The sequence below is a fragment of the Mastacembelus armatus genome, chromosome 3, assembly GCF_900324485.2.
Source record: "Mastacembelus armatus chromosome 3, fMasArm1.2, whole genome shotgun sequence".
NCBI lineage: Eukaryota > Metazoa > Chordata > Actinopteri > Synbranchiformes > Mastacembelidae > Mastacembelus > Mastacembelus armatus.
The window spans coordinates 5,942,996-5,955,758 of NC_046635.1; the positions used below are offsets into that span (position 1 = coordinate 5,942,996).

The window sequence follows — 12,763 nt, forward strand, 5'->3', positions numbered from 1 at the left end:
GCTGTTTACTCCTACATACATCTATCCATTTACCCACTCACACTTTCTGCTGTTTTCAAGACACTTAAAAGTTTTGCAAACTGTTGGCTTTTAAATTTGGTCTTTGGCCAAAAAACTATTAATCTATTTATACTTTTATAGTGTATAATTATACAGTAAAACACAGTTTTGAAAACATTGCACATTCAAATGCAACCCAATACACCCGTCCTGTTATGCATACAATTTAATCTTTGTGAGACATTACAACTTTTAATGCTGTTGACACTGGCGGTTTTGAATTTTATTGCACTGTAAAGGGTTTTTAAGGTTTTCTTGACAAAACATATTTTTTAAATCTTTTGGACAAAAGATTGTAGACAAAACATATTTAAGAGCTCAGTACGCATAAAGATATTTCTACATATGATACTGCAGAGCTACATCCCTACAGCTCATTCTAAAAGCAAAGACAGATAATTATAATTAGTATACTTTTGGCAAAACAGAATACATTAAGTGAAGCTGCATTTGTTTTACGTCTATTTAACTTCAGAGTCTTTTTTTTTTTGGTTGACTTTGTTATTTTGGCAGTGTTTTCCTTTATTTAATCATTGCCAGGATTTACCTGGGAAGACAGAACATGGTTTAGTATTAAAATTCAAACCCCATAAACTAAGTGAGAATAGCCTGGCAAGCTATATTTTTTTCTGCACTAAATGTAGTTAAATTTATAAGTATATGTTACCTCCTGAGACAGAAGCACCAGGAGTAAAATTTCATTCTTAATAGCACTAAAATATATAATAATAACACAAAAAAGGGAGGAAAAAAAGAGTTTTACAGAAAAAGATATTTTAATAGTTAGTTTTCAATGACAGTCACAGACTGGTCCATTTCATTCATTTATCTGTGTATTATAAAAATCCTCTGTAAAATCTGAAAATCTGGCATGACCGTTGACTCTAATCCCTGCCGAGGGGGGCTAAAAAAAAAGGTCTGGACTCACATTGCACTCATCTGTATAGACCAGTCAAACATGCACTAGACAAGGAGGTGCAGCACATGATGGCCTCACATTACTATAATCATGTTAAACGAAGTTACTGGTAATCACAGAGCATCTGAGGGAGTACAGTCCATCTCAGAGCTGTTATGGGCTTAATCAGTAAAGCAGCAATTATCACCACAGACTGGAGATGCTGGCCTGCACCATCCTTAAACATCCTGCACCATGATAAATCCCAAAATCACTCCAGAGTCAAACATGAGCCACATGATAGTAAACGAGTTATGAGTAATGAGAAATCAGAAATATGTGCTCCCATAATTTGCAATGTCATGATTATTATATATTGCACAACTGGACCATCACTCCTTCTTAAAATCACATTCTGGTTCACCAAGCATTACTGCATGTCTATTATGGTGCAGAAGGAGAGTGAGAGCACATAAATGAAAGCTGCTGAGGCCAAAATATAATTTACAGGACTGCACATGAAACCTGCCTTGTGAAGTACCCAGTGGACAATGAGCAGCTCACAGATTCAACACAAATCAATTACAGTGTGAACACCATAATTCTGATAAAATAGCTCGGGGACAAGCAAATAATAAACCCCAGACCTCTAAAAACATTAAATTCCTATCAACAGGTAGATAAAGGCTTTTAAGACTGGAGACATGAAGGAAATTGGATAATTGTTGAGCAAGAGCTGAGCAGAGGACTGAGTATTCAAAGAACATCCACAGTGAGAGGCTGGAGAACAGTCTGCAGAAAAATAGTGTGAAGGAGGTGTGGAGTGGGATGAGAAAGATTGTTGGCTAAAGACAGCCAGGCCAAATGGCTGAGTGGACCAACGATACTGTGAAAACATGCTTTAGCTGGTTTGACACAGGGACCAGAAGATCTCATCCCTCCACCCCTGACAGTCCAGACTGACAGGAGCCTGTTCACAACCACCTACCCTATATTCACTGCCAACTTTTATGCTCCTTGCTGATGATAGTGCAGATGATTACCCTATAACCCCTATTAATGCTTCATCACTTTACAGGTCAACCCAGGAACCCTAGCTCAAGCCTATAATATCCCTGATAACATCGCCTCAGAACACCTAAATCATGAGCAACCAATCATTAATTCTACAGAACCATCTCAACTGTATGACAATAATTTGACAATTTATTCACTATCGGATGGAAAATTCGATGACAAGTTCAACACCCATATCATATCTAAATTCTAAATATCATGTTCAAGCCAGTGTACCCCTGCCTTTCACCCAAGAGAGAGCTGGGATAGGCTCCAGCAGATCCCCATGACCCTGGCTTTCAGGAAAAAGCGGGTATAGAAAATGGATGGATGGATGGATGTTGAAGCCAGCATCTTGTAAGACTTTAAACAGGGGCTAACTGCTAATATGGCTCTTTCTAAAAGTTAGTTGTTTTTGCATAAAGGTTGGCAGATACAATGTGTTAATTAGTGAGCTTTAGAAGCACTGGTAGGCAGATCTGATTACCCTTGGAGAGAAAGGTGAACTGTTCTCCCTGTTTCGGGTCTTTAAACGAAGCTCAGCTAGTCGTCTACTGGTGGTGCACAGATGTAAGAGGGTTATCAATGTCTCATTTGATCTCCCCCCTCCAAAGCGAATAAACAGACAAAACAAAATGCATAAGTGTTGCTTTAACTTGAATTTAAGGATGGTCCCTCCAGCGTGTACCTGCCTTATCCCATTACTGAAAATGTGATGCTCCAGTGCCCTTATAGGCATTGACCTCTCAGATTATAAAGCCCTTCCAGAAGCTGCTAATATCTTAGACCCCTAGAAAAACACCCCTTTGACTCTCACAAATTTAAGGAAAAGGAAATCAGCAAACATTATATCAGTAGTACATCTTCACCCACAGATGTATTCATAAAGAAAAAATAAGAGCATTTTAGGCATTCTTTCTGCTGACACTCCCGTACATTTGCCCAATCTCAGCACACTAAGGTGAAGCAGGTAACTCATCAGCTCTATGAAATATCTTGGACTATCTTTTGTACTCCTGTGCTTGGAGCAATTAACATTTTCACAGTGAAATTTGAGAAATTGAGCTATGTTAATCTAATGCATTAATTCCTATTATGGGGATGTTAATGAGAACAGACAGTGCAGGAACATGTACAGTACACATGGTCACATAACGTGATGAATCCTCCAACTATTGTAGCCTACAAATAATGTTATGCAATTAGTCAATTAGTGAATTTATGCAGTCAGTAAGTGCAAAATGAAGCCTAAACAGCTTTGTTCATTTCATCTCTCTTCATCAGTTCTGCTGCTCTTAATGCTGCTATTTGACATAGTCAAATCTATATGTTACATTTTCATTTTATATAACACACCTTTTCTTGGATTCAAGAGTTTATGTTAAATCACGTTTATACAAATACAATACAATACATTCATTATATTCCTATTTGTAGCCTTTTTTTTTTTATCATTGTTGTAACAACTACATTTTCATAATTTTGTTGCATGTTGTACATCATAATGTACATTTCTATGATCTAATCTTTCATTAACGTGGTGTAAAATTCTAGCCACTACAATACCATGTGGCTCGCTTCGTCCCTACTCTGAATTTCATCAACAGTGCCCTAAATGAAAGCACCAGCTGACAGAAGAAACTGGCAGGCTTTACTGTGAATCCACTCCTTAGGGAATCTCTTCTTTTGCTCCCACCACAAATGAACTGACATCTAAGGGAAGAAGAAGAGCCTTGTGCACTTGCAAAGATCGTGACTGGAGAGGGAGGGGGTATTTTTTGGAGAGGGAGGGGGTATTTTTATGACAACTGGAGGCCTCACAGGACATTTAACTTGTATTGCTTACTCTGTGCATCCAGCCTTAGTGTTAAATGGGGTTCTAGCACATGGTGCAGTAAATTTTATTTCTGTATCACAGAGATCTTGCAAATTATACTTTCTCTCTATTGGATGAATAGTTAGAAAATATCAAGTCAACAATCAATTCAATCAATTCACCATTCAGTCAGTATTTATCAATCCCTTAATCATCAGGGTAACAGCTGTCACATTCATACCCTCATTAACCTACTTCATCTACAGTATAATGGAAGCTTTAGCAACCCACTCACTAGCTCCCTAATTAACAAGTTATGTCCCATTTAATTAATCCATACAAACATGGAAGTGTAAAAATGACACATTGTGATTTTCTGGGGGGTTATGCGTGCGATTTCTTCTTGGCCATGAACAGTGAGTTCCTGGAGTCTCTGCTGGTGACTTCAGGAAATATAGTGTGTTAATCATTGAGGTTTAGAATTGCTGGTAGAAGGATTTTGTTCCCTTTGGGCAGCCTTGTAAAACCAGACTTCATGCTAAGCTAAGCCAATGGACTGTTTATTCCAGTTTCATTTTGAACAGAAAGGTATTAGAGTGGTACCAATCACCATTAAACTCTTGGTAAGGAAGGAAATAAGTGTATCACCCTAAATGTCAAAGTTTTTCCTTGAATTTTAAAACAATGAGTGAAAAAATATGTAAAGGTAATCTTACCTGCCACTGAATTTGGACGGGGCATCACAGGGGAATAGGCACTCTTTACATGATGCTGTGGAAGAGGCCTTTTTGGTGCTGGTGGAGTCCTGGACTCCATGATGTCAGTTCTCGGTAAGGCCTCATCTGGTTGGGCAGTCAGATTGTCCCTGGGTGGCCCAGGATGGCGATCCTCACTTGCATGGCCCATTATACCAGCATCGCCACCCAGGTCTGCATCCTTAGTTGGAACCTCACTGGAGGTGCTGCGCTCCTCATTCTCAGAAGAACTAGTGATGGTTGCTGAGTAGCACAAAAAATAGGCAAGGTAGATGAAAAAAAAAAATCATACTTCTAAAGACAATTAGAAGCTAATTTGATCAGATCAATTTGACTGAAGACCCAAAACTACTGTAAGCACTGCATTCAACTTCAACATATCACTTTTATTCAGTCAATAACATACACCTAACTGTTCAAACAACTGTATGCTCACAACTCATGAATCTATGAGTTTTATTGTTCTTAATGCAACCTCTGCCCTTTTGTATTTAACTATAAATACAAACTCTATTTAGGGAGAAAATGTGTCCTATTTTAGGAGAATCAGACCCATAAGCAACAAAGACAGCAGTGTCCCAGTTTTGACAGGAGGGAGCTGAAGCCTTGAGGCTGAAGTGGCACAGAGAAACTAGCTGTGGGGTAGGGGTACACATTTAAAGATGACTGAAAGCTAAGTGATATTGCAACTTCCAATCACTATGTACTGAGGTATGGCATCAGACATATTTGGGATTTGTGATGAGGTACAGTATTCACACTGACTATAAGGAACTGATGTTTTTAGCTCACTTTTTTACTTTTAATGATGCATAATAAACCTGATGTATTGGACATGCATCATATTGTGTAAATACAATCAAACTCATACAGTATGAATACACATCATTTAAAAAAAAAAAAAAGATATACTGTAGCAGCTATTACCAATGATTCCACTATCCTTGCTCTCCAGTGTGGAGGTGGGGCTTTGAGAGGGCGGCCCAGGGCTGTTAACAGTGATGAATCCAGAAGCAGGACTAGGGGTAGGGCTGGAAGCTGTGCCAGTGGGGCTGGTGCTGAGGCCACAGTGGGTTGAAGGTAAGGGTAAAGGCTGGGGCAAAGGCTGGCCTCCAGCACTGTTGCTCAGTGTGGAAGAGGGGCTCTCTGAACAGGGGGAGGAAGTGCTGCACGTCAGAGTGGAGCTGGGACTGCCCCCCTGGGCAGAGGTATCACACTGAAAAATATGGATAAAAGACCATAGAAGATGAAAGACAAGACATTAAGATATATAAAAAGATAGAGGGAATTATTGATCAACTCTGCAGAAGAGAAATAGCAGAGAGGTAAAGGAAACATACCTGTGTGATATTCTGCTACTTTAAGTATGTAGTATATTAAAGCAACAATGTGTAAAATGTAGAGTGATCTATTAGCAGAAATGGAATATAGCATTAATAAATATGTTGTCATTAGCGTGAAATTGCATTTTCGTAACCTTAGAATGAGCTTTTTTAAAACTACATATGGAGTGAGTGCTGCTTCTATTTTTGAACCTAGAAGGTAATATTGTAAAAAATTGCAAAAACAAAAGTCAGGCTGAAAAAGGTTAAGATTATTTTTCCAACATTTATGACTCCATCTCAGTGGTGTCATATCCATCAATAAAGGGCCTTTTCTTTCCTTCACTTGTCAAGTATAAAGAAAAATATATATATGGCTTATATACAATAACTAGTATGGCTACACAATATATTGCCACTTACTATTGTTATTCTGCAATAAATTCTATTTTTATGAAGTGTACAGTAAATTTTTGTTTAGATTGTCTAGGAGGTTTCAGTTTACCATTTCTGTAGTGTTTCAGACTTTAGTTTGTGTTGGTCTTAAGAGAAGGAAAACATTATTCATATGGATGTTACACATACATATTACATATATTTTAATGCATAATATTTACCCTTGACTCTTACGGTGGAGTTTTTTAACTTAAATTACCAGGCTTTTCTATTTTTTAAGATGTGTGACCTTTTACAAATAAAGACTGAGTAATGTGAAATGTCCAGATGAGATCAACATCTTTTCATTGCATCTTAGGGCATTTTTGGTAATAAATGGACATGTTTTCTAAGAAATTGTAGTCTGATCACATGCATTTCAGGACTCTCCATTATTTATGCAACATTTCTACAACACAGGGAAGGTAGGGGAACAAGGCAGCAGGGTTGAAACATCTCACCGGTATTCCCTTTATACCAGAGTCTCATCTATCTTAGCCAGTACAACCCACATTCCTCACGTGAACCTCGCTATCTCCGTGAAACTGACTGAATCTGGAGCTCAGGTGGTGGAATGAGGCTGAGAAAATGGGCCAAGGCTGAACAATGCAAAGGCATAGAGACAGAGAGACATAAGTGCATACAATAACTCCCATACAGAGGGGTTAGACTAATAAGGCACTGAGTATAGAAACAGCCTTGCAGAAGCAAAACAACACAACTAATAATGTTTCAAAATATTGATCCAATTTTCCAAGAGGGAATCGAATGATCAAATTGCACACCTTATTTAACAGTGTTTCCTTGGACACAGCTACATTTGAAATAACAATAAAATAATCTTTACTAAGTAATAGTTAACAATTTAAAAAAGAATCTAAGACACTGGCTGTAATATCAGGGCTAAAAAAATGATGGCTGTTTTATAAAGCAACCACGACATATTTATGCTACATGACAGCAAAGGGCCATGAAATCAATATACTGCCCTACCTTCTTTTCCTTCCTGTCCTCCATAGGAGAGTTATCAGGGCCAGGTGTCGCTTCTTCCAATAAGAAGCATAGTCTGGTCATCAGTTCCTGGGTAGAAAGGGAGGAGCCCAGCTGGGGCTCCACGTGGAGATCTGAAAGACATACACATTCAGGACACATGGATTAACAAGCAAATGAAATGAATGAAAGCGCAATCTAACCTGCACTCTCATTTCAGCTCAGCCTGCTTGTAAGGCTCCCACCCAGCAGCATCGCTAGTGGACCACAAGAAATGTATGCATCGACAAGTCAGCACAGCCCCAGCTGCCCTGATTATGAATGCACGGACACTGGCTTTCCAGTTCCTGATTGAGGCGGCAGCGAGAGGTTGTGTGAGGTTGTGAGTTTGCCTGTGCACACGCCTGCCAGGTGCTCTCAGTTAAGTGATGGATTTTGAATTTCAATGAGCTTGGTGTTGAAAGAGGGAGTGCCTTGGCTGTGCCTTTGCCGTTGCTCCTGGAGAGACTAGCTGATGCTGGCCATGTGCTGCATTCATTTATCACTGTTTAAGCCTCACTGATGCCTTGACCTCCCACCCCAGCTCATCTAAGGTCCATGCACAACTTTGCATAGTAAGGCTTTAGGGGTTTTCACATCTCTGTGTTTTAATCAGCTAAGCAAAGCATTCCTCCATTTTCCAAATCATCTATGTACTGTTATCAGCTGAGTAACATGCATATTGAATAGGCATATAAACAGAATGACAGGACATCACAGATTACAAGAACAGCTCACTCCTCCGTGCATTTAGACATCACATTCATTTCGCACTCCCTCCACTGATTCTTTCTCATTCTGTCTTCCTGGCTCACTCTTTTCCTTTCAAATGTACTGCATCACATCATTTTTACATTCAGCCCAACTGAATGCCAAACAACCCTAGCCTTGAGAGGATCAAGGCCAGTTTTTGGAGGCAAGCCTGGTCATTTCTTTGCCATAAGGTGTCTCAGCCTTTGTTAATACTCTTTTCGCAATGCATCTTAACAAAAAAACAAAACAAAACAAAACAAAACAAACAAAAAAAAACAAACACTGAAGACAACATGGGTATGAAGGTTGGATGTGTTTTTCAGAGAGGGGGAGGAGAGAAAACTTTGCATTTAGTCAGCAGAGCACTGAGATCCAATCTGGAGTAACATGAGGACACACACTGAATGTCCAGTACTATTCATCAAACCACCTAGCAGTTGCTATTGGAAACGGGAAGCTGAGAGGTGCCTGGCAACCGGGATGGAAGATGCTTCATATAAAATCTGTTAGCCTAAGGGTAGCCTTCTGGTCAGAAACACAAAGAAAGCTGGCTGAAATGTGGGTATTTACACTGCTCCCTACTCATTGCTTTAATCTAACCTTAACTGAACAAACAACACACAGAGAAGATGGGGCAAAGACTGAGAAACTGTGATAAAACAAATCCACTTTCAAAAACACAGTGGGCATTACATAGACAACAGTGTCATTACATACACCTGAAAGGAAAAACTTAATGCAACGCTTTGTAGATGCAATTAAAAAACACATGCATGCTCACTTTCTCTTTTATGTCATCATTCATTCTCCTCTCACCTCTACCTCATTCATTCTTATTTACCTTCACTGATCAATACCTGGAAAAACAGATGTGATTCTAAATACACACCCACACCCTCCTGTTCTCACCTCTGTGGTATGTCTTGCCACGGCACGAGGCAAAGACAAGAGGGTCTCTTGCACAAGAAGAGCCATCCACATAATCCAGCTTCTTTACCCGTCCTTCGGCCACAGCAAAGAGGGAGAAGGGAAAGGGAGGGAGAGCAGGCAGGGTGGGAGGGACAGAATGCGGGTGGAGATAGGGAGGGATATGAAAGAAAGTGTGAGAGAGAGGGAGAGAGAGAGCGAGGGAGAGAGAGAGATTAAGTCTCCCCAGATGAGATCTGTGGTGCAGAATTTGAATTGTGTCCCAGGAGTATATAGCACTATGTTGAGAGTGTGAGCCATGCATGTAAAGACTACAATATTTATTGTACCATGGCCATTTATCTATAATATATTAAACCTGCTATTCTGTGTGTGTGTGCATGTGTAAAGGCAGTGACAGTGGTGCACTCATATCTGTGTGTGTGTGTGGGTGTGTCTTGATAAATGCAACATCTGAGTGTTCTTGGAAGCACAGCTTTTTTCGGCCTGCAGATCATTCGCAACAAGGACATGTTTGCAAACAGAATTCGAAGTTGAAAATTTCTGTACTCAAGGTTATTTGGTTTTTAAATCATATATGTAGACTCAGAAAAAATGTCCTGTCTAACAGTCTAACAAGTGGTTTAATATTTGATTTTGTGTGACCAAAAAGAAACAAAAGCCATGGCACGATGCATTTTTGCTTGTTGTCATTTTCCTTGCTGTGTTCATTCAGTGTACTGAGGGAAGAAAAGGCAGTGCAGCATGCAATGAGATGTAATAGCACCTTTTTCTTAATGGCTGGATTTTCTGCAAGACACTGCCACCTAGTGCTTTTTTTGAGGGTGAGTCATCTCAGGTAAGGCTTGAGTTTGTCATATGTTCATCACTTATGAGACTTCACACGATTAAAAATGTGCCAGGAATATTGGTGTTATGTTTTACGTAATTACATTCTAAAATGACTATTAAATTATTACTTACAAAACATGTTTAACGCACAAGCACCCAGTGCAACACAGGTGTGACAAACACCAGTGTTTAAAATTCTGTCATGGGTATACAAATTCTGACACTGTCACATGACTGCACCAGGATGGTCAGTACATATTACTTGGGGACTTCATGAGGTAAGGTCAAGGATAAAGCAGTGTAGAGAACTTTACAGTACATTTGAAGGGTTGGTGAAACCTGTGTTACCATGGGCCTTTATGGGTTAAACAGTGGATTACATCGTTAACTTTAGTTACAAATAACAATGGATACAGCACAGAGCATGTGATACATATGGCAGTTTGTTGTTTAGAGAAACCTGCCATTAAAGTTTTTCTTTCCACATATAGTGTTATATTGTTTTAAAGAACCTATTACATGAACCCTAAGTAATAATTTTATTTTCTTTGTCAAAAGACTATTAGTTGTTTTTAATCATGGAATATTTTTATATATTTGTAACAAACTAATATCTCAGAAGTAAACTACCTATCTGGAGTTCCTTGCCTTAAGGGATTTTGTTCAATCATTTACTCTGACAATCTGTCACATGATTTGGACCCTGGGGGCACAGTCTGTATGCACTTGTATTTGCTGTCACATATATGGAACAGCTGAACGCACAGAAGCTCTCTGCTAAATCAAGGCAAACACATGAAAGCATTTGCCTGTCTTTGCAGCTGTTCCCCGATGCACACCTTCTTGTCATCCTCAGATATTTCTAATGAGATCATGCTTTGTTTTTATTGTGGTTACCACTTCAGCTTTACTCACCTGGGAACTTGATGCATGACTGGGAGGGAACAATATTGGTCGGGCGTGGGAGAAGAGGGGAGGATGGTAAAGAAATGGACACACCCTTGGTCAGTCTCATCAGTTTTACTGGGCTTTCAGTACAGCTGCTATCATGTTCCTGGAAGTGTGTGGCATGCCTGCCTCTGTCTCTCTGCAAGGTTCTGTGAGTGTACATTTCACCACCTACATGGAAAATACAAGAGTGTGAAGAGAAAAGATCGATAAGGGCGTTAAGACTAAAGAAGCAAAATTTGAAGAGCTTCAGAGCTGATTCAACTGAACTGTGGCTGTAGAGCAGCTTTAACATATCACAACATATCACAGTAACAGCAGTATAAACTATGTCTCACATAAGCCAGTGATATAGGGAACAGATCTTGTCTTGAAGGCATATGGCTGAATGAGGTAATGGAAAGTTGGCAATGCTAGAACATCTATTTAAAGGAATGGGATCACCCTCAATAAAGAGGCTACACTTAAATTTCAATTCAATATTTCAATTATTTTCATGTCCATGCTCATTGCAGTCAGTAAGCCTGACTCCATGTCTTCAACACTATGCATGAGAACTCACAAAGGCAGGTGATCACTCACTCACAAGACCTAACTGCCACTTATAGTACACTGTTTAGTTATACCAGGTTGCAAGTGTTTTCCCTGTGGCATAATGTAGTCATTCACTTCCTCCTACCTTAATTGAGTCGGTTTTTTCCTGGTATTACTGCCATGAGCAAAACAATGACTCAGAGGGCCACTACTCAATAAATCCATGATATGTTGTTGTATAATTCCTGTAGCGTAGAAAGTTAATTCCCTTAAAACTTTTAATGAACAGTTTTCAAGAAGTGATAATCTTTCAAAGGATCAAAGTTATAGCAATGTACAGTAAACATAGTATATCATTTTAATGAGACTGACACAGTTCTCTATCTTTCTCTCAGTTCCACCCAGAGTAGCACATTATAAAGTATTAATAAGCAACATGGTCGCTCTAACACTGAGCTCTACTTATGTTCATCTATCTCTGCCGCACAGTCCTAAATCTCCTCCGTACTGCAGCAAGTTGACAAGTTGGTCCTGTGACAAGTACAAACCGCTTCACTTCAACAGCAAGATGTTCAAAGTGCTCAGCATACCTTTTAGTTCTCATTTCAAAAGTGAGAAGACTGTAAAACCCTCAGCAGATACAACCCATTTATCACACGCATAGATTCATCTAATTAAGTTATAGCCACATCACAAATTCATGTGAAATTCAATTTGTTTTTAGTAGGTCACGATTTTTGCCTAACCCAACTTTGCCTGACACACTTAAAATGCAAGCAGCGGGACACTGTGTGAAGGACAGAACATGCTGATGAATTAGGCTAATTGAAATGGCTTTACTTAAATCACCCAAGAGAAGAGAACCTGAATATTTCCATCAAACAACGCAAGACCTTGTGTGTACAACATAAACCTCTCACTATACATGATTGTGATCAGGGACAAAGAAATGTATATTACAGCTGTGATAAACTGTGAGCCTGAGCTCAATCAATATACTTATCCAAAGGTGTGATTGAACTATCATTGGTGTGCTACAGGTCTGTAACACAGACAGCTCCAGTGTTGTTCGTCCTTACCTGAATGTCTATGGCTCTTTATTTCTCCGTGTTTTCCTCCTCCCTCTCTCTTTTTTCCAAACACTGCTCTGAACATAGCTGGGCTGTTGCTTCACTGTCTGCTGCCTGTGAAAGACTAAACAAAATCTTCATTTGAATAAAGAGCACATTATTTCAGGCAGCATTAGCCCATTGGTTCTTAATTCAACTGCTAGAGAATTAGATCTAATCAGTGTTTTCTGAGACCATAATGACTAATTGGTCTTGGTCGTTGATTTCTTTACATTAATCATTAGTACACATAGATTGATTCACATAAAAAAGTAATGTCACCCTAAAAT

General features: G+C 39.2%; 1 protein-coding gene across 1 annotated transcript in view; it reads right to left on the reverse strand.

Annotated features, from left to right (window-relative positions):
• The window catches only part of LOC113137873 (protein TANC1-like), a 29,772-nt gene extending 17,253 nt beyond the window's left edge, over positions 1–12,519 (reverse strand). Inside the window, exons 1-6 of the mRNA XM_026319803.2 lie at positions 12,444–12,519; positions 10,798–11,001; positions 9,034–9,126; positions 7,336–7,466; positions 5,513–5,801; positions 4,547–4,828 (exon numbers count right to left, since the gene is read on the reverse strand). Of these exons, the coding sequence (XP_026175588.1) occupies positions 4,547–4,828; positions 5,513–5,801; positions 7,336–7,466; positions 9,034–9,126; positions 10,798–11,001; positions 12,444–12,519 (1,075 nt within the window). The remainder of the gene's footprint in view (positions 1–4,546; positions 4,829–5,512; positions 5,802–7,335; positions 7,467–9,033; positions 9,127–10,797; positions 11,002–12,443) is intronic.
• Between the last annotated feature and the right edge of the window lie 244 nt (positions 12,520–12,763).